The 27442-nt window shown below is 41.4% G+C and overlaps 2 protein-coding genes across 7 annotated transcripts in view; one reads left to right on the top strand and one right to left on the bottom strand.

Moving 5' to 3' along the window:
* Positions 1-3828, top strand: part of COG2 (component of oligomeric golgi complex 2) — a 43053-nt gene extending 39225 nt beyond the window's left edge. For all 3 annotated transcript variants that reach the window (XM_042848336.2, XM_005291236.5, XM_042848337.2), the window contains 3 exons: positions 497-636; positions 1309-1489; positions 3150-3828. In XM_042848336.2, coding sequence (XP_042704270.1) covers positions 497-636; positions 1309-1489; positions 3150-3251 — 423 coding nt within the window. In that variant the 3' untranslated portion in view covers positions 3252-3828. The remainder of the gene's footprint in view (positions 1-496; positions 637-1308; positions 1490-3149) is intronic.
* A 5761-nt stretch (positions 3829-9589) lies between these two features.
* Positions 9590-25483, bottom strand: AGT (angiotensinogen). Of its 4 annotated transcripts, none has more exons than XM_065588988.1 (6): positions 25345-25402; positions 24475-24651; positions 19858-20674; positions 12989-13256; positions 12138-12282; positions 9590-10204 (listed from the first exon to the last, which is right to left on the bottom strand). In XM_065588988.1, exons 3-6 carry the CDS (start codon positions 20648-20650, stop codon positions 10016-10018), a joined length of 1395 nt encoding a protein of 464 aa, XP_065445060.1. In that variant the 5' UTR covers positions 20651-20674; positions 24475-24651; positions 25345-25402; the 3' UTR covers positions 9590-10015. The 4 variants fall into 4 exon arrangements, with proteins under 4 accessions (XP_065445060.1, XP_065445061.1, XP_023962273.2 ...); XM_065588989.1 differs by having other exon boundaries at positions 24470-24651; positions 25345-25401; XM_024106505.2 differs by lacking the exon at positions 24475-24651 and having other exon boundaries at positions 25345-25483.
* Between the last annotated feature and the right edge of the window lie 1959 nt (positions 25484-27442).

Below are 27442 nucleotides of genomic sequence, written 5' to 3'. Positions count from 1 at the left end.
GTGATATGTCTTTCCCTTGCAGAATGCTGAGTTGAGCAAAACTCAAACTTCTAAAAACCAGGAAATGCAGAGTTAAGGTTGCCCATGAAGTCTCAATTCTACCCTCTTTCAGCAATGCGCCAGTACTCCCCATTAACACACGTTTATTCTGCCACCCCACTGTTGCTGAAATGAACACACACTTCATCTCCCTTTACCAGCTATTCACTCTCACCCACAGGAATCTGTCTAATGCTATTAAAGGACAAAGAGGGGAGGGGAGGGAAAGGTTGCCTATGCCACTTTCCCTCTGTTCTCCTAGAGCTGATTTTCAGGAGTTTGAGTTTGGCTCAACTCGGCGTTCTGCAAGGAGATGACATATGCCCAAGCGGCATTAACATCATTTTTGCCATTGACTTTGCGTTTCACATGTGCGGTATATTTGACATTGGAATTCTTAAATAACAAGATATTTATCTGCTTTGTTCTCCACCTTGTTTCCTACATGATTTACCAGGAGGTGCCAACTAAAGCATCACCTTACGTTGACAGTGCTCTTAAACCTTTCTACCGACTGCAGAATGAGTACAAGGATATGTTGAAGCAACCCAGGATTCATCAATGGTTGGAAAGTGCCCTATCTGAAAGCACACAAAAGTAAGTGAAAAGATAGTAGAACCATACAGAACAATCGCAGTGTTTGCCAAAACTGTTACATTAACTCACCGATCAGTTTTTTATTATTTGCAGAAACAAAGTAGGAATGTATTCCATTATTAGCAAGGTATATTCGTAGGGAAGTAGTGTGGTCTTGTGTAGACCACATGCAGGACTGGGAGTCGGGAGACCCAAGTTCTGTTCACACCTCTGCTACTGACAAACTGTGTGACCTTGGGTGACATACTTAACCTCTGCTGTACTTTCCCCCTCTTTAAAATGCATGTAATAGGTTACCCAACTTTTTAAAAAGCTTTTGAGATCTATGAATCAGGTGCTCTGTATAAGAGTTGAGTATTTTTATTGTTTCAGTAATTACTCATAGTTGAAAAGGCATTTAAGTATTGGATACTTCAAAGTGTTTGAAATCTAGAAATTACACGTATTTTGTGGGTGGGTAGAAAGACTGCTGGATAGTAAAGAGACATGTCTTGTCTTTAACACTGAGCTCTTTTCTCCAAACCTGCCCCTATAAATATCCTGATGAGTGTGTGTCTCATTCTTCAGAAGAGTACCATATTGTTTTGCATTTTTCTTGGATCAAATGGCGATTTGCCCAAAATCCCTACTAATGCAGGAACTTAATTCTCCATTAACGCTCTCTTTACTCAGGTATTATGAAACTGTATCAGATGTTTTGAGCTCTGTAAAGAAAATGGAAGAGAGCCTGAAAAGACTCAAACAGGCCAGAAAAACTGTAATTCCAAACCATGTTAGTTCAAACGGGGGCATGAGTGATGATAACAAAATCAGACTACAGTTGGCCCTGGATGTTGAGTACTTTGGAGACCAGGTAAGTTGGAAGAGAAAAGTCTACTTATTAAAGGGTTATCACTAGCTATTTCTTGTGGACCTCTCATAGTTGTTTACAGTTTTGTTCAGGTCTGCTAGAAAAGGTTGCATGCAAATGCCTGTATTAGTCTGACTTCCATTAAAGCTTATCTCTTAAGCGTAAAGCAATTCTCAATTACCACAAATAAAAACTAAAATAATATATTACACTTTTCCGCTTTATTCATTTAATTATATGGGTTGGGAAGAAGTCTTGCGTTTCTTTGTTCAAATTCAATTCAGTAATCTTCAGAACTTTCTGTTGTGAGAAAGAAGCATAAGAAGAGAAATAAGCCTCTTGTATGGTCAGAGTCTAGAGCCGGAGCAAGGATTTCCTTAATTCTAATTTTGGCTCTGACCCAGCAACTCTTGTGGCCCTGAGAACATTTAACACCCTCTGCCTTGGTTTCCTCATGTGTTACCAATCTTTCTTGAATTACTACATGAGGAGTAGTTAATCTTTTTGAAGGGCTGTGAAAATGCCAGCAAAGCAGTAACTATTACAATGCTTAAACTTGATTCCCTTTTGAAATATCATAATGCCAAATATAAAACAAAAGCTTTCTGCAGCTCCCATTGGCTGGGAATGGCGAACCGCGGCTACTGGGAACTGCGGGCGGCCGTGCCTGTGGACGGTCAATGTAAACAAACTGTCTCGCGGCCACCAGAGGATTACCCTGATGGGCCACAGGTTGCCCACCACTGCTTTAAAGTTTTTACATTGTTTTGGTTTTGAGTGCAGATATGTAACAAAAAATAAAATCTACGTTTGTAAGTTACGCTTTCACGATAAAGAGATTGCACTACAGAACTTGTGTGAGGTGAATTGAAAAATACTATTTCTTTATAATTTTTACAGTGCAAATATTTGTAATAAAAAAAATAAAGTGAACACTGTACACTTTGTGTTCTGTGTTGCAATAGAAATCAATATATTTGAAAATGTAGAAAAACATCCAAAATATTTAATAAATTTCAATTGGTATTCTTTTTAAGTGATTAATCGTGATTAATTTTTTTGAGTTAATTGGGTGAGTTAACTGTGATTAGTCGACAGCCCTAGTTACTGCAGTATCATCAGTTTTCACTCTGCCTCTCAGCACAAGCTGAATTCAATTAGGAGTGTTCAGTTCATGCACACAGAGCATGTTTTAAATCAGATCCTCTATAATGATTGAGAAGATCAATTTGAAAATTATCTATTGTTACAGTAGAACAAAGTAAACACCTTAGAATTATTTCAGTAGTTTATTTAAGTAATAGTTTCTCATCACACAAGGCACACTTGTCAAAATATGTCCTCAGAGAGCTAATTCTCATAAGTGGTAAGTTTGCTAGATAAACTTTATGGTGATCATTAGCTACAGGCAGCCTGGAAAACTGCTAAATATTTGCCTGAAAAACATATTAAATGAAAAGTCTTAACAAAAGCTGGATAGTCCTCTCTTTACAGAGATGAACACGTATAATAAAGGACTTCGCTTTGTCAGCACACAACAAAACATGATATGCTTCATTTCTATATTTTTACAGTAAAATAATGCAAACAAATAAGATGTCTACCTTATCCTACAAAAAATGTTAGACAACAATTTAACCCTGTCTTCCGTGACTTTTTTTAGATGCAAAAGATGGGATTACAGACAAGCAACATAAAAAGCTTTTCAGCTCTTCTAGAGCTTGTTCTAGCTGCCAAGGATCAGACTACAGTGGAACAACCTTAAATATATTTGAAAACATGTCCTGAGGATGAACCAGGTCTCCAAAAATGGGAGGGAATTATTTCCCTCTTCTTTCTTTTACCAAACACTATGTAGCAATGAAGTGCTTCCTAATGCGTCTCCAGCAACAAGTCAATGCATCTTCTGTCAAGACACCCAAAGACTTGTTTCAACAAAAAATTACAAGAGAGCATTCAGTGTAGTTTTCCATTGTATGGAAGGCAGTTAAAAGCATTCTAAACTTTGTACTTTAGATTAAAAGCAAAGCAAATGTTTTTATTTTTATTGTAAATCTTAGCGTGGAAGAACTGACTTAATGATTAAAATAAATATATAATAAATTGTCTTCCTAACTGTATCATTGAGTGGGGAAAGGAATGGTGCAGTGGAGTACATGGGTTTAGGGGTTTTTCATCAAAATGTTTAAATTCTGAGTCATCTTCAAACTTAATTTTCAAATGGTAGTCCTATGTGCTGACATCTAGTATAAAAATGTGCCACTCGTGGCTACTTTCAGATCTCTAGAACTAATGAATACAAGGGGAAAACTCTCCTGGAATAAAGAAACTGTTCACTGGAATTGAGAACATTTTATTTCTAGTTATTGCAAAATTATCACAAGTGTGTATTTTCCCCTCCGAGTTGCTGAGTCCTATGGAAGAACTGAAAGCTTTTATTGTCCCTTTAGCTGAATTTTTCTCAGAGCTTATTTTATGACACTTCTCACACAGAAGCATCCTGAAGCGCTTCACATATTATGGATCATTTTATCCACCAATGAAATGTAACCACACCTGGGATGAAACTCAAACAGTGATAACAGTGCTTAGCCAACACTACACTGCAAAATTTTAAAATGGCAGGTGAAGACTGGTTAGTTGCACCCAGTCTGGAATTTAATCAGGTCACCAGAACGAATGGTACTCACTTACTGTGAGTGAGTAGTAGATGCTTAATTCTAAGAAGAAGCATTTGCTTCAGTATATTCAGTATGCAGATGGTGTTCTGCTCTATAATCCCAGCACATCAGACCTAGCTTCTTCAGTGGAACAAATATTACTGTACTTCTGTGAAATCAGGCTTAATATTGATGAACTGGGTGAAGGAACTAGGAGAATTGCTGATCATGGTTTGAGTGGCGTTCAAGGTGCTGGCTTTAACCTATGAAGACCTGAATAGTTTGGGGCCTGGTTATATGAGGGACTGCATCTACTCAGGCTGTACTGCCATAGTTGAGATCAACAGCGGCACTCAAGTTAGAGCTCTCTCAATATAAATGAGGGGAAGATGGTTTCCCATAAGGGTCTTGACACTAGGATTCTCCTTGGTCCAGAGCCTGCATTTATTAACCTTCCAGAAGCACTGCACAGCCCCCCTCTTTTCAGACATCGAGCAAGGCTGAAGACTTGCAGTGAAGGAGTTGGAGATGATAGAATGTCTACATGGTGTTTCATGCCATGTCTGGGTAGAGCGTATAGTTTTTGTCAGAGGGTATTACTTGGAGATGGTATTGTATTTAAAAATATACTATGAAAAGCTTTAATTTTCTCAAGGTTTCTCAGGCTTTGGGTGTTTCCTGAAGCCCTAGCTAGGTCCAGTTGTTTTACATGTAAAAGGCGATAGAGAACGGGGCTTTTTATAGTAGTAGCAGCAGTGGTTTGTTTTACAAAGATGTGATACGCTGAATGTTGTCAAAAGTAATAGATAGCACTGTGTGGAACCCACCATGTGCTTGTCCTGACAAACAGACTGATAAGTCAGTACCTTTACTGCCCTGGATTGAGGACTTGTAATGCCTTGGACTGAACTAACGCTGGATTTTGTGTGTAAGATGGGCTGTGCATGACTGTTTGCTAGGCTTGTCACTTTTCTCAAATATAATCGAGTCCTCTTCCTATCTTTTTAATAAAATGCAGTTTGAATTTTGCTATTCTCAAGCTATAACTGTCAGCTTCCCACTGAGTTTCAAATACAGCATGTGACATCCTGACTGAACAAAAGAATACATTGTGTATTTTGGCAGTGTGTTCAGTATATAGTTTGCAGTAAGAATTTTTCACCTGTTAAGAATCCACCTTTAATTTAAATTTAATAGACTCTGGCCTCCATTTTCTAGACTTACAATATTACTGTCTCAATTTCTGTAAAATAGTGGAAAATAATGTCTGGTAGCCATTGATTGTCATTTAAATTGCAGTCAGCATCTCTTCCTGAAAGCCAGGAATAATGCCTTTGTTAGTGCTGTGGAAGATGGACATATTTTTTTAAGATTTGTGGAACCACTTTTTACTTTGTGGAATGTGCATGGATTTAAATTCAACTATATTCCTGACATAATAGTGAATTCCAAAGCCTGCAGGGGCCACTAGGTGCAGATGGAATATTTTGTGCTTTATTTGCCAAATCTTTTTCTCTAAACCACAAGGCTCTTTCCTCCTCTCAGGACCCCCACGTCCATTTGTGTATATAGTTCAATTTAGTTTCTGCTCAAGACCAGCTTTAAATTGAGAAGAGGAAGCAACGACCATATAGCAAACAAGTGAAGACTTAAAGGCTCTTCTGGCTGTTATACAAATGTATATTTACATCTGTTTTCTACATCAGTATCCCTAGTCTCTTCTATTTTTGATAAAGAAAGGAGAGTAGCATTTCAATATCTTTTGGTGAGATTTGCAATAACCTCTTACAAGATGCCAGATGAGAGGTGAAGTGGTCCCCTCTTTGAAAGCTGTTTAACAAGGCACACTTTCCAAATAGTGTAGGGGAACTGGAACAGGAGAATCTATCTTGTCTCTACAGTGAATACTTAGATGATGGAGCGTTTTCCTCCTTCTTTCAAAAACTCATTGGATTTTTCAGGGAACATCTAGTTATGAAAGATCCCGATTCTGCACCCTACCTCTAGTCCTCTTTTATCATAGATTTTTACACAACTGGCTACTCCTAGCAACTGAGCATTTTCTGTATAAAGTACGGTAGATGTGTGGTCTCAAAGGCCTTAATGGACTTCTTGAAGAGTCTGGCTCTTCTCACTTTTTAGTTTATGGAAAAGTCTTGAAGTAGAGTTTCTTTTGGTGTGAGGGGTGGTTGCTGTGAATATCATGGATTATGACTGAAAAGCTTTATTAAAGAAGCTTTTGTAGTATTTTTCTAAAGATTGATTGAAGTCTGGATTCTTCTGATCTCCAGAAGTTTATTCCACAGCCAGATCCTCTCAGCTGAGTGTACTGTTTTCTCATTCTCCTCTTCTATCAATCACCACAGTTCCACACTTTCTTCAGGTGGGAAGAAAGATGGTCTTGTTTTAAATAGAAAATAGCTTACATCAACATTAATATTATTAAGTTAATCAATTAGCTCAGTATCAGAGGGGTAGCCGTGTTAGTCTGAATCTGTGAAAAGCAACAGAGGGTCCTGTGGCACCTTTAAGACTAACAGAAGTATTGGCGCATAAGCTTTCGTGGGTGAATGCCCACTTCATCATTGCATCTGATGAAGTGGGCATTCACCCACGAAAGCTTATGCGCCAATACTTCTGTTAGTCTTAAAGGTGCCACAGGACCCTCTGTTGCTTAATTAGCTCAGTGTTTAACTACTACATTCTATGGACCATTGTTAGGGGATATGGCAGAGAAAGAAGACTCTCTATCTGCCACTGCATTGTTTGCTGAATATTTCATTTTGTGAACTATTGGTGAGCCACAAACTTCAGCTGAGAAGCCTGAAATCCCCACAGAGTAGGGCATTATTGTACTAATCAAAAGGCTTTGAGGAATTTAATAGAAAAAACAGGACTATAGAAAGGAATTAAATGTGAGATAAGTAATATGGCAGTATCCTGAGTCTTGACACATGAATGGGAAATTATAGATAAAGAACGTACTTGTGAGTAATAGAAAAGCTTAATACCCCGGCCGTCTTTTTAAATAAAATGTTTGTTTTGTTGAGAAATGGCAGACCTAAAATGTGATGTTTTTTGTTTGTGGTATGCCTAAATAGAATTTATAGTGCAGTTGTACACTGTAAAATAAGATTAATGTAAGAACGGCCATACTGAGGTCAGACCAAAGGTCCATCTAGCCCAGTATCCTGTCTTCCGACAGTGGCCAATGCCAGGTGCCCCAGAGAGAATGAACAGAACAGGTGATCATCAAGTGATCCATCCCCTGTCGCCCATTCCCACCTTCTGGCAAATGGGCTAGGAACACCATCCCTGCCCAACCTGGCTAATAGCCATTGATGGACCTATCCTCCATGAATTTCTCTAGTTCTTTTTTGAATCCTGTTATAGTCTTGGCCTTCACAACATCCTCTGGCAAGGAGTTCCACAGGTTGACTGTGCATTGTGGAAATAAATACTTCCTGTTGTTTGTTTTAAACCTGCTGCCTATTAATTTCATTTTGTGACCCTTAGTTCTTATGTGAAGGAGTAAATAACACTTCCTTATTTACTTCCTCCACACCAGTCATGATTTTATTAACCTCTATCATATTGCCCCTTAGTTGTCTCTTTTCCAAGCTGAAAAATCCCAGTCTTATTAATCTCTCCTCATACAGCAGTTGTTCATACCCCTAATAATTTTTGTTGCCCTTTTCTGAAACTTTTCCAATTCTGATAAATCTCTCTTGAGATGGGGCAACCACATCTGCACGCAGTATTCAAGATATTTTCTGTCTTACTATCTACCCCTTAATGATTCCCAACATTCTGTTTGCTTTTTTGACTCCCGCTGCACATTGAGTGGATGTTTTCAGAGAAATATCCACAATGACTCCATATTCATTCTCTCCATAAGTCCTGCACAAATATGCTCAGTTTAGAGAGCTTTTCTAAATGCCAGCTTTGCAGATGCACCCTTGGGCATGAAAATCAACCTGGGTTCTTCCTGGCTTATGCAGCATCCCCAGTCCTAAAGATCCTGCAGCTTTACCAATTCTGGTGGTGAGCCAGAGAGGAGGTGATCTTTCTCTCGTGGCTTTATTGACTCTGCAGGGTGAAGGAGAGTAAAAGGTAGTAAACTTTTAAAACTCATAACAGACAATGGGAACAAATCAAAGTACAGTGCATTTTTATATAGTCACCGAGCCTTTAAATGCCATGTAAGCTTGCATCTCATCCTCACAATGTTGCAGTGCTTGAGCCAGCATTTACCACTTCCTAGCCTTCACTGTTACTCATAATCCACTCATTTTTGCCCGTAGCAGTGTATCCTTTTCCTCTGGTACATGTGCTCGCCTTTCCTCCTCACTAAGCATCCACCGCATGGGACCACTGCTCTGCATCTCCCCTTCTGCTAAGTGCTCTCATTTACCTGGGCAGAGCAGGGAAGTCAGACAATATGGAATTCCTTGTCTGTGGATAGTGCTTTCTTGCAACAGAACTCCCTAGCACCACTGCTAGGAGAGCTGTCTGTTTGCTGAATGATGCATGTGGGGTAATACAATTTTCACCAGGAAAATAAAGCCTCTTGCGCTTTGATGATGGGAAGGGACAGGTTTTTAAATCAATACCAGAGTTCTGAAAGTTTGGCAGTTGTCTCTATTACACTGGCATCTATGCCCGTTTGCATGGTGTGCTAAGTTACAGCTTAACTTCTGTTGTAAAATGTGAATCTAAGATTTACAGCAAATCTCAAAAGTGGGAATGAATGAGGGATCCAGTTATAAACTGTACGTTAACTATAGTACTGACAAGGCCATTTGTAAATGTTTTATTTGAATTTTTCCTAGTTTAAAAATATTTAAAGTAAAAGTTGCTTGTGTAAATGCAAGCACAGTATTTAAATGTTAGTGTCTTCTGGAATACATACAGCATAATCAACTAAATATATAGATACTGCATTTGAAATCATAGTCTTTCCAGGTTTTCTGTATTAGTTACTCTTGTCTATTAGGATGTGTAAAAGGTTGCATTCTGGAGCATTTTAGCACTATTTGCAACCTTATCTCACATGTAGTGGCACTTACTCATGTCACAAGTCCCAAATTACTTCCAACAGGACTATGTGCTTGAGCTAGAACTACTCAATGAGAGTTAAGAATTACAGAGCTGGGCCCTAAATAGTAGTACAGTAGTTTCTTCCATGAAGGTCATCGTAAATGTGTATAATAAATGGCTCTCAGTGTAGATGTCTAAATAATGATTTGTGGTTTTAAAAATCATCATCTGAACTTTTCTAGTGGAAAAATAAGGCTCTCCAAAGAGGTGTGTGTAATAACGTTGCTCTTTCAGTTCATCAGTGCAAACCAAGCTTATTTTAGTTTCCCAATACAGGTAGGAAATGCATATAATTTTCCATTTGGAGGGAGGGGGCGGGGGAGAGAAACATCCCAAAAGCATGTTCACATGGTATTGTTTTAATATTACTTCTGTAATACAATTTGTGCTGCTCCCACACAACCACCCAACTTTTCAAATATATAAAAGAACTGAAGATACCCCTCCTTTATATTTCTCTGCAGTAAAACACCAGTTATGTTAAGCCGTCAAACTTCACAATCATTATGTTCCCAACAGACAGACAGACAAAAGGTTTTTCTCCCTCTCAGTGGATGACTAATTGGGTGGGGAAATACACAATTATCACTAGCATTTTATCTTTTAAAAGTTGTATTTGAAATACCATCTGCTTCATTTCAAAACTAACTCCCGCTGCTCAACAGGATCATAGATAGCAGAGGGAAATGGAGATTAGAAACATGGGATACTTTGCCTATCCCTTTGCCCTTCTTTCCACTCCCCCCTCCCCACCCCACAGCCCTTGGCTTTAAAAACTGTTCAGTGGGTTTGTTACTCTGCCAATTAAAACCATTGCCTTTGAATTCTTCTCATAAACTGCTAGTAGGAACGGTTTGTTCAGTGTTACTTCCAGTGGCAGCGAGCCTTCATTTTCTTCTAAGAGGTCTTTTGGTAGATCATCTCCGTTCTTCAGTTTGAAAAGGGCCTTATTTATAACCTGAAAAGCAAATATGTAAGTGAATCTGGAGTCACCAGAGCATGACACTGAAGTGATAAATGAAAGCCTATGAAGTATTTTCATTTACTCGTAATAACCAGTGACATGGAGATCAGCAGTAAACACATCAGATGCAGTTTATAGATAATTGAGGTGTTTGTTCCAATAAAGCACTCACACCAAAAAAAGAAGCTAGACAGCCTGGCAAACACTCAGCCTGATTCTACGGAATAAATATAGAAATCCTATTCACTTTGATGGGGTGAGATTTCACCCTAATCAGTCCATCTAGGTAGAAAAATCAGGAGTAAAGTCACACATGGTGTCTCCAAGAATACTTTTCTCCTTTTCATGAATATAAAGACCACCTCCCTAGTCTTCCCCCTCAGGGCTAGATGTTAGGTCTCTGCCCCCAAATAGGTAATGTCTCTCACTTCCTGACAACCTCATTGCACTGGTTTTCTGCACAGACTTATTTCTTTACCTCTGCCTTAAGTTCCAGGTGCTGCCTCCTTTCTGCTAATTGCCTGTTAACAGGGTGAGAGAGGGTTCTTGATGTATAAAGTCAGTATGGCACTTTTGGAGCAACAAAAACCTACCCCACCATTCAGAAGTTTTCCTTCCATTGCTCAGTGACTATCTCTCAACTTTGGAAATTAGCTAGGTCTCAGAAGCTATCTACCTGGGTATTAACTTGCAAAGGATAAATCTTTTAAAGGTTTGAAAGAAGATTCATTAGTAACACATTAAATCAGCCGTTGATTATATGGAAATTAGTTGATAGATGGACTAGTTGATGTTTGTACAGTGTTTTGAATATGAATAGCGCTATATAAAAGCAGTGTGTGTCTGTAGTAACCATACAAATGATGCCACTTGGAAAAATGAACACACAAAAACAAGGTAAAATAAATTGACCATCCCAATTTGATGCACAGTTGTCATTTTAACAGTCTAGTGCAGCGTTTCTCAACCTGGGGGTTGTGGGATGGGTTCGGGGGCAGGGGAGGTGTCGCATTAGGGATGGCAAGCAGGGTAATTGACCCCACCACAGAGGGCCCTATGAAGCTAAGTTACATGCTTCAGTCCATGCTCAGGCTTAGGCCTTGGCTATACTTGCGGATTCACAGCGCTGCCACAGCCATATCCACCTCTCCGAGGGAATAGCTTGCAGCGCTGTGAGCGAGCGTGCAGCGCTGCAGGCGCTGATTACACTGGCGCTTTACAGCGCTGCGCTCAGAGGGGGTGTGTTTTTTCACACCCCTGAGCGCAGCAAGTGCAGCGCTGTGAATTGCCAGTGTAGCCAAGGCCTTAGGGAGGGGAGGATCAAAACAAAAAAATTTAAGTCCAAAGTGAGCTGCCAGCCCAAAAAGGTTGAGAAAAACTGATCTAGTGTGTCCATGTTCCAGATGCAGGTTTCAGGTAAGGTAGCAGCTCCTGGGCCCCATGGGCTTTGAAGTATTCAGGGAGGGCACTGAACAGCCTACAGCCCTCCCTCAGCTACAGAGGTTACAGTTTGAGCTTGCTGAAATATTCATAGCGGAATACATTTGTCAAACCATGCTCCTGCTCATAAACAAACTTAGAGTTCTATTACATTATTTATAAATGAGAGGGACCCTGTCTCCCTATATTTTTGTACAGCGCCTTATGCAATAGGACCTCAAACCTGACTTTTTGATTGTGATGCTATTTTAATGCATGTAGTAGCGATGCTGTCTGAACCGTTTATGCAAACAAACTTCATCCTGGGGGTTGTTTCCAGAGCAGTTACTTTGTTGTTCCTGGCCATTCAGTATGGCCCTTCTCCCCCACCCCCAACACCACTGTCTTTGCTGTTTGTTGTGTTATATTTTTAGCTGATTTACATACATTTGGTTGGACAAAATACATGGGTGAAGGTGTTTCTTAATATGGCTGGCATGTACTGTACCTTTCCAACAGTAAGATTGGCATCACTTATTTTAGTAAGATTTGCTTTCTTCCCCAGCAGTGCAGACAAATTCATGTTCGTGAGCAGTTCCTGAAGATCATACGCACTTTGTATTGTTAACTCTGGCAAAGATAATTTAATATGTCTGTAGAAAATATATTTAAAAAAAGAAAGGTATGAATGATTATTGTTCCACCAATATCTATGGGGGGAAAACCCATAAAATGACGTTGGATTTTAAACCAGAGGAGGCTAAGCAGAGGCGTTGTGTGTATAGGCATACAAGAATAATCATTTTTCAGTGTCACAGACCAATAGAAGCTGTGTGCGCTGTTTCTGAGGGGTAACTTGCCCACTATTATGGGCGGAGTGATAATGAAATATGGCCCTGATCCAGTAAAGCATTTAGGTAAGTGTTTAACTTTAAGCATGAGTAGCCCCATTGATGGGGCCTGTATTATCAGTTCTAGCAAGGCTTTTGTTTGTTTTTTGCTTTTTTGGGAAGAGGCAAAATAGCAGGGGTAAAATCTTGGCCCCATTGAAGCCAAACTCCAATCAACACGTAAAAGGAGGGGACAAAATAAGGTTGAAAAGTTGTGACTTGAGAACACACGTAGTTGTCCTGAGCTAGGATAAATACAAGGGCTAGCTTTCCTCATGCTTCTAGACAACTGATCATCCCCTGGTGTAATGGTGTTACACAGCCGGATGCATTGTTTTGTTTCGGAAGGGTTGTTATGCCTTCCTCGGAAGGCTCTGGCCACTGTTAGAGAGAGTAATGGGCCATTGGCTTGTTCTGTTTTCGTAATCCCTATATTCTTATGTGAGATTGTTTGTACATTTAAATATACCTTGGTGACAGATTTTGCAGCCAAGTAGAAGAAGGATGCAAGGAAAGTTCCGACTCTATCTGGTTCAGGTCATTGCTGTTGACAGGCTGCACCAGCACGAGTAAAGTGTTCTCACTGACAGGAACTTTGATTACTGAAAAATTCTTGCTGTCATCCCTCTTGTACTGAAATGTTCCAGTTACGGACAGCATAGGTACAAGGATCTTTGTGCTTGAATCAGTCCAGAACTCCTGAAGCTCTTTCAGTTGGGAGGCTTTCTTCACATTGGCTGAAAACCAGATTGAGAAAGGGAGGAGGTCCAATTTATTTATGTATTATCGCTATTTAATCATTACAAGAGTCACTTTTTCTTTTGAGTATACAAATGTGACATTGTGCAAGAGAATTACATGCCTAATGTTAACTCTGTGAGTGAACATGCTGTGCTGCTGAATGCACCCGGGGTGGCCTCAGGCAAAGGCTAAGGTACCTATGGCACCATATGTAAAAGAACCATCAGACTGTTATTGGGACTACTGTGGTCATTCAACAGTTTGCTATTGTTGTATTCAAATATTTTGTATACAATATGTTGTATTAAAGAATATTAAAAAGAAACTCAAAACTCGATATAATATTGGTGGAAAGTAGGACTTGTCTTAACCTGAGAGCTAGTCTCCATCAATAGATAGATATATTTAGGCATGGCAGAATTTGATTTTAATTTTTTAAATAATTTAGATGAATAGTGATGTTTTTAGCAGTTTTTTTATTTTATGTAAATTTTCACAGTTGCACAAAATTTTGGTTTTAAGCATTTTTTTATCTTTATAAATTTGTTTTCATAGTTGCAAAAAATTACGTGGTGGTTCGACAATTTAATGACAGTAGATGTTGAGATTCAAAATTTCAGCTTTATAACCATTAAAACACAAATTTTCAACATTGTGTCAAAATATACAAAGTAAATATCCTTAAATCAAATTCTAATTTCTCAAGCAATGTGTTTTTTAATTTGCCTACCTCTAAATTTTTATGATCTATTAAACAATTTTTTCATCAGTTTGTGAGTGCATGATGAACTTGACATTTACCAATAATCTAGTCCTTCCAAGCCTAGATGTATCAATGTTTTTAGTGTCAAATATGTTATGAATAATAAATATGGAAAATGAGGCTACTGTTAGCACATGAAATGTAAACACTAAGTACATTACAGTACAGAAATTCTTCCCTCTGAAACACTCTTGCATGAGAAGGGTATTATGCACAATATTACCTCACCTTAAAGAAGAAACGGATAAGATACATGAAAGAAGTATACATAATAATGAAGGGGAGAGAAGGTATATTAGGCACAGCTATTCACTTCTCCTCATAATTTAAGAATAAGGGGACATAAACTGAAAAGGAAGCAACTTTAAAATTAATAAAAGGAAATATTTTTTTCAGACATTGTAAAACATAGCCTGTGGAACTCATTGTCACATGATATTAGAGGCCATGACTACAGCAGTATTCAAAAACAAATTGGACATTTATATGGAAAACAAGCATATCCAGCATTGTAAAAGTAAATATGTTTTTAAGGAGTTTTGGAACCCTCACACTTCAGGCCATACCTTAAACCAACCTCTAACTATTTTGGGTTAGGAGGAAATTTTCCCCAAGGGGGCGGGGGAAGTGGCAGGTTATCCCATAGCTGCCTCCTGTAGGAATTCTTTTTCCTTCTTCCGAGGCAGCTAGTACTGCCCTGTCAGAGCCAGGACACTAGATTAGCTGGACATCAGGTCTGCTCCACTACACTTCCTATGATCCTATTAAATAAACATAACTCTCACTTTGAGTCACCTCGCTCTGATCAGAGAGCTAATCTCACTGAGATTATTAAACACAAACCTTGGTTGCTAAAGGTCTGCAATTTGAACCCTGAACAAAGTTGAGGAACTTCACTTGCTGGTGATACGTTATTTTGCTAAATACTGTCAGTGAAAAGTCCTTGGTTTGGCAAACAAATCAGCATGACTATGACACTGTGCTGCCTCTGCAATATCAGTACTAGTTGCTATAGTTAATTTTGAGTCTGATTTTGCATCACTGACATCTCTGAGAGCTTTGCCATTGACTTTGGGTGCAGGGTCAACCTCATTACCATTTGGTGGGCCAGATCTTCAGCAACTGTAAATCTGCACAGTTCCATTGACTACATGGATTTCCCCAGCTAAGTATCTGGCCAACTGTTTTGTAAATCATACTATGTTTCTATTAGGTCTTTTGAATAACATTAGTGTGTGAAGGGAGCTATCCCCATTTTCCTGGTAATGAAATATTCACCCTCCAAAAATATTGAAGGCAATCACCAAGCTACTGAGACTTTGCCAGCCCATTTGTCACATCATTATATTCAGCAGGAGTAAGTGGGAAATAACCTTTAATTAAATACACACAGTATTCATAAATTCCAAGTCCAGAATGGACCACTGTGATCATCTAGTCTGACCTCCTGTAGAGCACTGGCCATAGAATTTCCCCAGAATAATTCCTAAAGCTTATTTTTTAGACAAACATCCCATCTTGATTTAAAAATTGTTAGTGGTGGAGAATCCAGCACAGCCCTTGGTAAATTGTTTTATTGGTTAATTATTCACTGTTCTAAATTATTCCTTATTTCCACTCTGAATTTGTCTAGCTTCAACTTTCAGCTATTGAATGATGTTACCTTTCTCTGCTAGATTGAAGAGCCCATTGTTAAATGCTTGTTCCCCACCTAGTTACTTAGACTGTGATCAAATCAACCTTTAACCTTCTTTGTTAGACTCAAGGAGCTCTATTTAGTTTATCAGATATTCTAATCCTTTTATCATTCTCGTGGCTGTTTTCTGAACCCTATCCAATTTATCAACATACATCCTTCTTGAATTGTGGGAAGCAGAAGTGGACACAAGCTAGGAGAGAACTCTGGACACACACACATACCCCACCGCATCACCACCCAGAGAGAACCGTTGTTCATCTATGCTTCAAGTAATATTTCCCATACTTAGTAACACAATTTTTGCACCCATCTAGTAGAGCAGGTCAGAAAATGGCTTTCTATTCTGGGGAAAACGTTGACCTTTTGTCAAAAAAACAAGCATTTTCCATTGAAAACCAATGTTTTGGGGTTTTCAATTAAGTGGCTGTTTTTTGCAGAAAATTTAGACTTTCTGTGGAAAATGTTCCACAGAAAAACAGTCTGGATGTGGAAAATTTTTGCCTAGCCCTACCGTCTGACTGTGCTATTCTAGGATTGGCCTGCTAAACCCAGGGTTGTGAGTTCAATCCTTGATGGGGCCATTTGGGGATTTAAATAAATAAATAAATTTAGTTGGGGATTGGTCCTGCTTTGAGCAGGGGGTTGGACTAGATGACCTCCTGAGGTCCCTTCCAACCCCAATATTCTATGATTCTCACGTTGATTTTTAATTAGTTCTTTTTGCAACTTTGAAAAAACATTTTCTAACTCCCCGCCCCCCTCCCCAAATAAATTGTGTGTTTAATCAAGTGTGGCCTGCAAGGAAGTCAAAAATAGTTCTTGTTTCCTTTTGTTGTGGCTGTACTATGCTTGACAGTCCCTTTAGGAACATGGTGGTTGTACCACAATGCATTCTGTAATGTGGAGAGGGGCTCAGTCTTTATTTAAAATCACTATATATAAGTGGGTTACAACTTGGAGGTCTAGAATAGTGAAACCTTGGTTTCTAATTGGGTCACTACCACCTAGACAGTCCCATGACTATGGGTAATATCTTATGATCACATGGAATGTAGCCTAGAAGAATTTGATACATTTTCCTTTCCTGCGTTTACTGGGAGAAAATGTGAAGCTTGTAAGTGTAAGCTAACATGGCTGCTCTTCGGTAAACAGAAGAGCCAAGCAAGGTCTGCTGAACAGTAGGGATGGGCTGCAGCAATTGTTATTTTCTAATTCCCCCCATGTCTGAACTGCTTTTCTCCAGCCCCCATGTGGAGTCTGTGGCACGTGTGTGTGCATCCTCCTCCTAAGAGAGCAGACGAAATAGAGCTAGACCGGTGAAGCAGAGAGACATGACCCACGCACATTCCTAAATCAAACGGTGAGTTTCAAACACAGGGGAAGGCGATCCAAAGAAATAGCTTTGTTATAGAAAACGCTACCCGCTCTGGTTGTGCCCAGCTCACAGCAAAGTTAAAAGGTAAAGAGTCATCTCATGATAATACACCGCTACCTCGATATAACGCGACCCGATATAACACGAATTCGGATATAACGTGGTAAAGCCGTGCTCCGGGGGGGGGGGCGGGGCTGCGCACTCCGGCGGATCAAAGCAAGTTCAGTATAACGCGGTTTCACCTATAACGTGGTAAGATTTTTTTGGCTCCCGAGGACAGCATTATATCGAGGTAGAGATGTACCTGTTATTTCTACAGCGCCAACACTGAGCCAAGCACCTTATAGACCAGTCTGAAGATAAGCTTACTGCCTTGAATAGCCAGCGCCTTTCATCTGAGGAGCTCAAATTAGTTTACTGAGGCCTGGTTTATCCTAAAAAGTTAGGTCGACTCAGATACGTTTCTCAGGGGTGTGAAAAATCCACACCCCTGAGCAACATAGTTAAATTTACCTAAGCCCTGGTGTAGAGAGCGCTAGGTCTAATTCTTCTGTCCACCTGGCTACTGCCTCTTAGGGAGGTGGATTACCTACGCTGATATGAGAACCCCTCCCATTGGCATAGGGAGTGTCTACACCAGTGGTTCTCAAATTTTTGTACTGGTGACCTCTTTCACATAGCAAGCCTCTGTGTGTGACCCCCCCCCTATAAATTAAAAACACTTTTTTACATATTTAACACCATCATAAATGCTGGAGGCAAAGCAGGGTTTGGGGTGGAGGCTGACAGCTTGTGACACCCCCATGTAGTAACCTTATGACCCCCTGAGGGGTCCCGAATCCCTGATCTACACTGAAGTGCTACAGTGGTGCAGCTATACCATTGTAGCATTTCATGTGTAGACAAGCCCTACCATTAAACAAATGTAAGCTTATCACACCCACGAGAGATAGGGAAGTCTGATCTCCAGCTTACAGGTGGGGAAACTGAGGCACAAAAGCACTCAAGCTCCATTAGAAGCCTAAGTCTCATTGAATGTCAGTTGGAATTTAGGCACTTTTGAAAGGGGGACTTAAGCTGCTGTCACTGAGGGTTTTTTGAAAATTTTACCCACAGAGCTTAAGTGACTCACCCAAGGTCACAAAATGTGACTGTGGCACATCCAGGAACGGGACCCAGTTCTTCTGACTCCCAGGGCTCTAGCTTAGTCACTATCCCACAGTTCCTCCCCAGTCTCTTTTGGCCATTAATACATTGTGCAACGTATTTGACAATAGAGTTCTTGTCATTACAGTTGGTGGTCGCAGCCACTTAACCCCTTGGTATCACTGACCCAATGTAAAAGTGGGCTCTCCACCCTTGTTTAATAAAGACTTAGGATGAGGTTTTCCAAAGCACTCAGCACTGAGCTAACTCTGCTCCCATTGAAAGCCATGGTCAAACTCCAATCGACTGCAACAGGAGCAGAGTAGGCCAGCCCCAAGCCCGTTTTGAAAAGCCTATTGATGGAGAGCAGCACCAAAGTGACCACAATATAACCATTTAATTAAATCTTAATATTATTTGGTTCCTGACTGTTGTCCCAGTAGTAGTGCATGACTCTCATGAGAGAGGCTGTATGGAAGTGGAGGCGTTCAATTTCAAGGATCCCAACATGCCTTAACAGACTGTAGGCGTAGCCATTGCTCATCCACCCCTGAAGAGCAGCCACCTCTTGGATGGACTATAGCAGCTCCTGTGTGCCAGTAGCAGTCCACAACCCCAGTATTTTAGAAGGGAAGGTGGAGGCTAACTATCCAACTGGAGCTACAGGGGGAGTTCTAGTTAAGCAGAAAGGAACTATCCTGGTTGGAATTGGCCAGAGCATCAGGCTGAGTTCTCCTAGTCTTGTGAAACTCCTCTTCTTCTGAAAAATACCCTGGCATTTGTGGGGACCAGGAGCCCTTTCCACCCATGCCGTGTGAAATGTGCAGGAGTGGAAACATTACTTTAGGACTTTGGCAGTATTCAGGAAGGTTTCTGATGTAGCATCTTTGCCCCGCCTGGGGCCAGCAGAGAGGCAGAACAGGCAGGCAGTGGGTATGATTGGTTTGTTTCATAGGCTGGGGATCCAAACCTATGGATCTCTACACAACTGGTCAGAGGAAATCTCCCTCCATTCTCCCCTCAGTCCCCATTACGTGTGGCAATGACTCTGTGACTGGCTGACAAATGTTGCCTGTCACGGTCTGTCTGTAGATGGGGCACTGATGGCCTATGCACCAGGGGAGAAGGATGACCTTGTGGTTAAGGCACAGGAGTGGGACTCAGGAGATCTGGGCTCAGTTTCTGAGACAGACTTCCTGTGTGACTCCGGGCAAGCCACTTACTTTAAATGCGGTTTCACATCTGTAACAGGGGGATTGTAATACTTCCTTTTTCCCACCCTTTGCCTTGTCTATTTAGACCATAAGCTCTTTGGGGGATAGTGACTATTTTTTGTATGGCGCCGAGCACAAAGAAGAACTTGCTCTACCAACAATACAAACAGTACGGCTATTATTAAGTGCAGTACTAAGACCACATCTTGCAGCACTCTAGGTTTCCAGCTGAGGTCATCTAGCTGCTGATCAGGCCTGATCCTGCTTAACCTAAGAAAGCAAAGCCCAAGGTGGTAGAGTTGTGAGGTACAAAATGTGCTGGCTTGCAGAAACAGAGGAATCTGAGGTCATTAGCTGCCCCCCTGAGATTGCCATTGAAATTCATGCTCGTTGTTCTTACCTTTAAACTGAATGTAAGTCACAAACAGCAGGGTGGTAGAAGGGTCTATGTTTGTCAGTACATTCTGGGTTCTGCTGACATCTTTGCCCTTCACAAAGCTTTCGATTAATTCTGCTGCCTGACTTGGGTTCGTAAAGTCAACAGCTCGGGCATAGAAATAATCGGCAGAAGGGGCCAGGCTGTGCACGAGTGATTCGGATAAACGCACACTGGGAGCAGAGAAGAGGCAGGAAAGCTTGGTAAAAAGCGGATCATCAGCTCCACTTGAGAGGAGCAGGTCATCCATGGTCTTCAGGGTCAAAAGGACTTTGTGTCCATCCACTTTGGAGGTGCAGTCTGGGTCACCGGAGGGGGGAACGAATCCCAAGAAGTTCTGTAAATCGGCTGCTGTCTGTTCAGAGGCCCCTAAGTAGAACGACAACAAAGACCTGTAGAGATTGGTAGGTGACAGGAGAATGTTTTCACCCTTCAGCGTTTCCTTCAGCGCGCCATAGAAGCGCATACCAAGAACATGCACTAGGTCTTTCAAGTAGCTCAGCCTTTGGTCACGCTTTGTATCCGAGCTTTGTGTTCCCAGCTTGGTTTTGTCTTTCAGGTTCTCTTCGTAGGCAGGGATGGTTTGAGACTCAATTGAAATGGGGACAAACATTTTCTCCTCCTGCGTCAAGTTGTCCAGGTTCTCGCAGCTGCTTTTGTTGTAGGAAAACAGATGGAAGGGGTGGACGTAGACCCGGTCACACACTATGGTGCTCAGGCACAGGAAGAAACACAGGAGGCTCACTCCTGGATTCATGTTGAAGAACAATTTCAGCAAAGTCTGTTTAAAAAAAAAGAAAGAAAGGGCGGGGGGGGGAGGGTTAGCTAATTAACATGCCGTTTACTTTGTTCCTCTCACGGGCAGTGTGAGATGTTAATATTGCTTTTCCTCACAGGCAAGAAATCAGACCGGTGGGAGTTTTCAAAAGGGTTTAGTATTGGCCTAACTCTGCTCTGACGGAAAACAATGGTAAAATATCCATTGAGCAAAATGGGAGCAAATGCTGGGTGCTCTTGAAGTTCCCACCCCCAGTGTGTGTCATTGGTACGCTATAGCCCCCAGGCACGTAGCATCTGAGTGCCTCTCATTTCAATGTGCATATCTTCACAACATCCCTGTGAGGTAAGGAAGTGTGATTAACCCCCTTTCACAGATGGACAACTGAGGCACTGAGAGATTGTGACTTACCCAAGCTTATACAGAAGTCTGTGGCAGAGCAGGGAATTGAAGCCAGGTCTCTGAACTCCCACCCTGCTGCCCCCCACCCCACCAGCACTATGCCATCTTTCTCCTCTGTGTATCTAATCATCATAGTACTTAGCACTTATTTTCAAAATGCAGTACAAACACTCAGTAATTCTCACATGTGGTCTCTGACATGCGTTGTGTTCTCTCTACCTCTCTCCCTCCTTTCGTGGAAACTTCAGCGTTAGCAGATGCTGAGATATTTTTTTTCCACATTACTTCCCTATAACAATTGCTGTTCTAGAAGTCATGAACAACGTTTGCTATACTGGATTAGCAATTTCCATTTTGTACTGAGACAATTTTCAACTCTCATTTTACTTCACTAGAAATCATATTTCACTGTGTGAGTTCACTCTGGATTTCGGAGTCTATCCATGGAGAGAGAGACACATGCCTACCCAATACTGATGTGTTCTTACAGATTTTGCATGTTCTAATTATCTTTACTGATATACCAAATTTTGCCTGTTTCTGAATTTTTTTATTTAGGGCCAGATTCTGACACCTTTCATCACAATGATCAGTGCCTTACTCCATAAGTGGTTCTGCTGATTTCAGTACAACTTATTATAGCTCAGTGGTTTGAGCATTGGCCTGCTAAACCCAGGGTTGTGAGTTCAATCCTTGAAGGGGCCACTTAGGGGTCTGGGGCAAAAATCAGTATTGGGTCCTGCTAGTTGAAGGCAGGGGGCTTGACTCGATGACCTTTCAGGGTCCCTTCCAGTTCTATGAGATAGGTATATCTCCATATATTCTTATATTATTATTATTATTAACATGAGCATGGGTATCAGAATTGGGTCCCTCTTCTAGCCCTTTCCTGGCTCTGCAGGGCTCATGAATGGTGCAAGATGAGAAAACAGGCTCGGTTTTCAGCTCTGCTCTTCTTTGGTAGTTGTAGAAGGTCTGACTGGCAGCTGCTGTGAATCTGGCAGTCTGACTGAGCCTGCTGAGAAATGCCTTAGCAACATGGTCTGCAATGGGCTCTGTTCCTTTTCACCACCTTCCTTCTTGGTGCTCATTGTTTACACTGATTGGTGGTGTTTGTGATTTGGATACATTCTCTGGGTGGCAGGCACTTTCATGGCATGATTTATGATACCCCATTGTTCAGATGGAAGGCACTACAGCTGAGGATCTCAAAGTGCTTTACAGTTAGTAATGCTGGAAACCTCCCAGCACCTGTCTGAGGTATTACCCCATTTTACAGATGGGAAGATTGAGGCACAGAGAGATTAACTACGAACTAAAATTCACACAATTAGATAGCTGCACTACCAGGTCTGCCTGCACACTAACATGTACATTTAAATCCCCAGTTGTGTACACCTCTCTAGACACATGTGTGCAAGCTGGAGATTTGCTCATGCACAATAGAGTAGCTGGAAATTTGCACACCTGCCAACTTACTGAAAATCATGCCCTAAGGGACTTATTCAAGGTCACGCAAGTCCAGGGAAGAGGACTGGAATAGAACCCAGCTTTATTGACTCCCAGTTCTACGCCTAAACTACAGATCTATTCTTTCTCCCTATTTAGCTAGCATACTACCTCCTTTATTAGTCCAGTCATGGCCTTCAGCACTACAACATTTCCTTCCTTCCTTCAGCAGCAGCTTTTGGCTTAAATCCGTTGGTGATGCTCAAAGCAAACTTCCCATCCCAGAGTTTCGACCAAGATGCAGCTAAATCTCTAAGGCATCAAATCTATGTTGGGATTATTTAGTAAATTATAGCAGACTGCTTGCAACTAAACTGAGCAAGATGCTTTCCGGCTCCTCTTTTCATAAAAGGCATAGCTACTCCTCCAGCTGTGCTGAATGTATTTCCAGCCAGATTGTCTCTTTAGCATTTCCCAGGTGATCAGTAGGCAATTGCAACAGAAAGGCCAAGAATTAAAGGGCACTGCAATTCCATCCCTAGTCCATTTGGCCCATTAGAAACCAAGTTTTAAGAATCCTTTCCCATGGTGAAAAGGATTTTGTCCCATCTACACTAGCAGTGAAACTGTCTTCTGCCTTGGGGCATGTGTTTACCAGGCTAGCTGTACTGTGTCCCTTCTCGGCATCTTTCCAGGTGTACCCCCCACACACGGCAGGCTTCTCCTGGACTGGAATTCTGCAATCCATCCATTCTCAGAACAGGGCCGGAGTTAGGCCCTGGTACTAATCATGTCTAATTCTAGGTCCAGCTGTCCTTGGACCCTGCCAGGGAATCTCAGTGGGAGCCTGTGCCAACATGTGCTTACAGAGAGAAACAACTTCTTCAATACAAAGCCTGATTTATTTTGCCCCAAAGGTACACAGCTCTTAAAGAAGTGGGTTTATACCAACATAGAGGCCTGACATATATGCCCTTACCTAAGTTGAACCTCTCTCTTTATCTGTAGCTTAGGTGGCTCTGACTTGGGAGAAGCAACCTATGCTTCTTGCAGCCTTCTCTCTGTCAGCCTGTTCACTGGCACATCCTGGCCAGCCAGCCTCTCTCACTCATCCAAAACCCCCTCCGTTTTCTAATGCCTTTCATGGTTTTTTTGTCTCCTTTGATCCAGGCTTAGCCTTGGGGAAAGTACCCCAATTTACCCTGAATGGAGCCAGCTATTGTTACCTTAAATCCTTTGAAGCTGCATAGTTGGGAGTATGTCCACACTGGAATAAAAGCCCCACAGCTGGTCCCAGTCAGCTGACTCAGGTTCATGGGGCTCAGGGGCTGTAAAATTCTTGTGTAGACATTCGGGCTCAAGCTGAAGCTGGGGCTCTGGGACCCCGCGAAGGGGGAAGATCCCAGGGGCTGGGCTCCAGCTTGAGCCTGGACATCTACACAGCAATTTTACAGCCTTGCAACCCAAACCCACGGCAGCTGACCCGGGGCAGCCGCGAGTGTTCACTTACTGAGTAGACATACCTGGAGAGGCTGTCTTGTCGGTGGGGTTGTTTCATGGTTCCTGGGTTCCTTACCCACCCCCCTTTACAGCCTCCTTTGATTTTAACTCTGCATTCAGGCAGGTAACTGTACCAAACTGAACAGGGAGACAGTCACACTCAATATTCATAAAAAATAGTACAGACATTCTCCCAGTTTGTCATAGATCCATTGCTGGCCACCCTTGTTACCAGCAGGACAGTTTCCTAGTGCAGCCAAATCCATAGCATTACTTCTTCCAGATGAGCACCGAGGCTGAACCTGTATCTGAAAGAGAAGATTTCACTCTCTGGGGATGCCAGTCCAGAGCCTTTCACCAGCGCTAAAAAGTCATTTAAAAATTAACATTCTAAGCAAAACCATCTATTCAATCAACAGGTTTGCTAGCCTTTGTCCTTAGTCTCACCTTACCCTCTTACGGTATCTTCCGCAAACCCGGCTCCTCTCAGCACCTGCTGTATCTGAAGCACTCTACCATGACTGCTGGCACATTTATGCCTTTTCAAAAGGGAAAACCCTTTCCAGTGCTGTCTTCAGTGCCGTTCCACAGAGCTACATTGCATCACCAAGTGGAGGGGTGAGTGGAGGCTAGATCAAACCAGATGGGACCAGATGAAACATGAGGATGGCTGAACACTAGACCTATTGGCGGGTTTACAGATCAATACACAACCTTTAACCAAGCATAGCATAGTCTCCTGTTACACGTTCACTGGCCTGGCCTGTGACTTTCTGTTATGCATATGGACCTGTAGAAATGCCAGATAAAAAGCCAGCTCATGTTCTTGTAACCTTTCACCCCTTTCCCTTCCCTGCTGACTACAGATACATTGCTACATTTAGGACCAAATTTATTCCTGGAGTAACTCCATTAGGGTGTGACTTTTAAACCATTTTTAAAGCTAGCCTGTAAAGTCATTCTTCTAATAATTAGATGTGGGCCCTTTGTCAGGTTTTATCTGCACTAGAGTAGGGTTGCCATGGTTTTGGAAATTAATACAGGCCTAGTGATAGAACTTGGGCTTTCAGAAGAAAAGAATCTCTTTCCCATCTTTCATTTTAGGCCATCCAGCAATATAGACTCCAGAGATAGAGGTGGCAGAATTCTACCTCAGGCAGAACCCTGGCTGCAACCTGTGCAGCCATTAGGAACTCTAGGAAGTTGTTTGCTTTTCCCTCCCTAAGACACTGGTTGTACACACAAAAACAAAGGGATAGGCACGTTTCCCAATTAATCCCACCTGGTGACAGCCACTTGAAGGGTACACAGAAAGCACACACCTCTCAAACCTGCTCACAAGTCAGTGCAGAGGATCCCAGTCTGGTTTCCCACGCTTCGTGTCTGATTTCAAGATGATGATTTGCTTCCTATATTATTCCCACCATTGCCTAATCCGGGTTACACATTAGCTTTCCCCTCTTATCTGATTTCTGTTCCAAATGTTCTGGGATATATTGCTGTGTTTTTCCATTTGTTATTAATCCTCATTGCCCCCTTCAGCCACTATTTGCTCTTCTTCACTGAAGAGCTGATTTCATCAGCTTCACAGCCATTATTTCCACTGTGTCCTACTTTCTCATCTCTTTGGCAATATTGAAATTAAATCAGTCTTTGCCAGGTATTCTTACTGCCCTGCCGTGCCAACATGGAATCGGTGCTGTCAGATGAACCAATCTCAGTGTGCAAATGTTATCAAATACTCTTCATAAATGTTAACCCTAACAGAGAGAGATTAACCTGACAGCTAGCTAAAAGGTAAATATTAGATACAGAGAATGCAAAGACATTTTAGTCCAGGCACTTGTAGCTGCTGATCAGACCAAGGATGTAGGCTACTCCTTTGCCAAGGACAGTCTGCACTCTGAATAAGTGTCTGGGATGATGAGGAAAGTTCTGGATAGGGCTGAGGGAAATTCAAGCACTTTCCCTTTACACAGAAATAAATGTAAATAATGTATTCAGTTTTGTTCAAGTTGGCTTCCCACCCTCCCTAATTTTGCATTGAGACTTTTCTGAGTTAAAAAATGAAGGAAACACATGAATTGTTGCTGTAAATCTCTTTTCTTCAGTGAAGTTATGCTAAGAATTATTCTGAAGGTTGCTGCTGTGGCTGGAGGGTAATAATGGTTCTACCTTTGTTGGCTTGGCCAACAGCGCATCCTTCAAACTGGAATTTATCCCTCTCCACAGAATAAGTTAACACACTCCTGACCCACCTAATGAGACTATGGATCCATGTATATTTAACCCAGATGTATTGAAACTCTCTTTATAATGAAGCAGAGTGACTGTACACATTTTTTTTCAGTGCATAGCAATATGCAAATAACACTGGTCTACAATTTTTGAGAAGTCGTCTGCTTCAGAGATAAAATGTGCTATTTATTATGTATTTTGATGTGCTTTAAAAATCAGCAAAAGGGTTATATCAATAAAATGTATTATGAAACAAAAGGCAAAAAACTATTATGTACATAGTTTAGTCCTATTCAGTGTCTTCTTGGCTTGTCTCTTGTATTCATTAAATGGAACATCTCTTGTCACTGTCCAGCAATAGTCTGCAAGCATTGATGGGCTCCATTTGCCCTGATAGCGTTTCTCCATTGTTGCAATGTCCTGGTGAAATCGCTCGCCGTGCTCGTCGCTCACTGCTCCGCAGTTCAGTGGAAAAAAATCTAGATGAGAGTGCAAAAAATGTATCTTTAGTGACATGTTGCAACCAAGGCTTTTGTATGCCTTGAGGAGGTTTTCCACCAACAACCTGTAGTTGTCTGCCTTGTTGTTTCCGAGAAAATTTATTGCCACTAACTGGAAGGTTTTCCATGCCGTCTTTTCCTTGACACGCAGTGTATGGTCAAATGCATCATCTCGAAGAAGTTCACGAATCTGAGGACCAACAAAGACACCTTCCTTTATCTTAGCTTCACTTAACCTTGGAAATTTTCCACAGAGGTACTTGAAAGCTGCTTGTGTTTTGTCAATCGCCTTGACAAAGTTCTTCATCAGACCCAGCTTGATGTGTAAGGGTTGTAACAAAATCTTCCTTGAGTCAACAAGTGGTGGATGCTGAACACTTTTCCTCCCAGGCTCCAATGACTGTCGGAGTGGCCAATCTTTCTTGATGTAGTGGGAATCTCTTGCACGACTATCCCATTCGCAGAGAAAACAGCAGTACTTTGTGTATCCATCTCCAGACCAAGCAAGAGAGCAACAACCTTCAAATCACCACAAAGCTGCCACTGATGTTGGTCATAGTTTATGCACCTCAAAAGTTGTTTCATGTTGTCTTAGGTTTCCTTCATATGGACTGCATGACCAACTGGAATTGATGGCAAAACATTGCCATTATGCAGTAAAACAGCTTTAAGACTCGTCTTC

Source organism: Chrysemys picta, chromosome 3 (genome assembly GCF_011386835.1).
Source record: "Chrysemys picta bellii isolate R12L10 chromosome 3, ASM1138683v2, whole genome shotgun sequence".
In the NCBI taxonomy this organism is placed as follows: domain Eukaryota; kingdom Metazoa; phylum Chordata; order Testudines; family Emydidae; genus Chrysemys; species Chrysemys picta.
The sequence above is the reverse complement of the archived record's forward strand: the minus strand, read 5'-3'. Positions and strand labels throughout refer to the sequence as shown.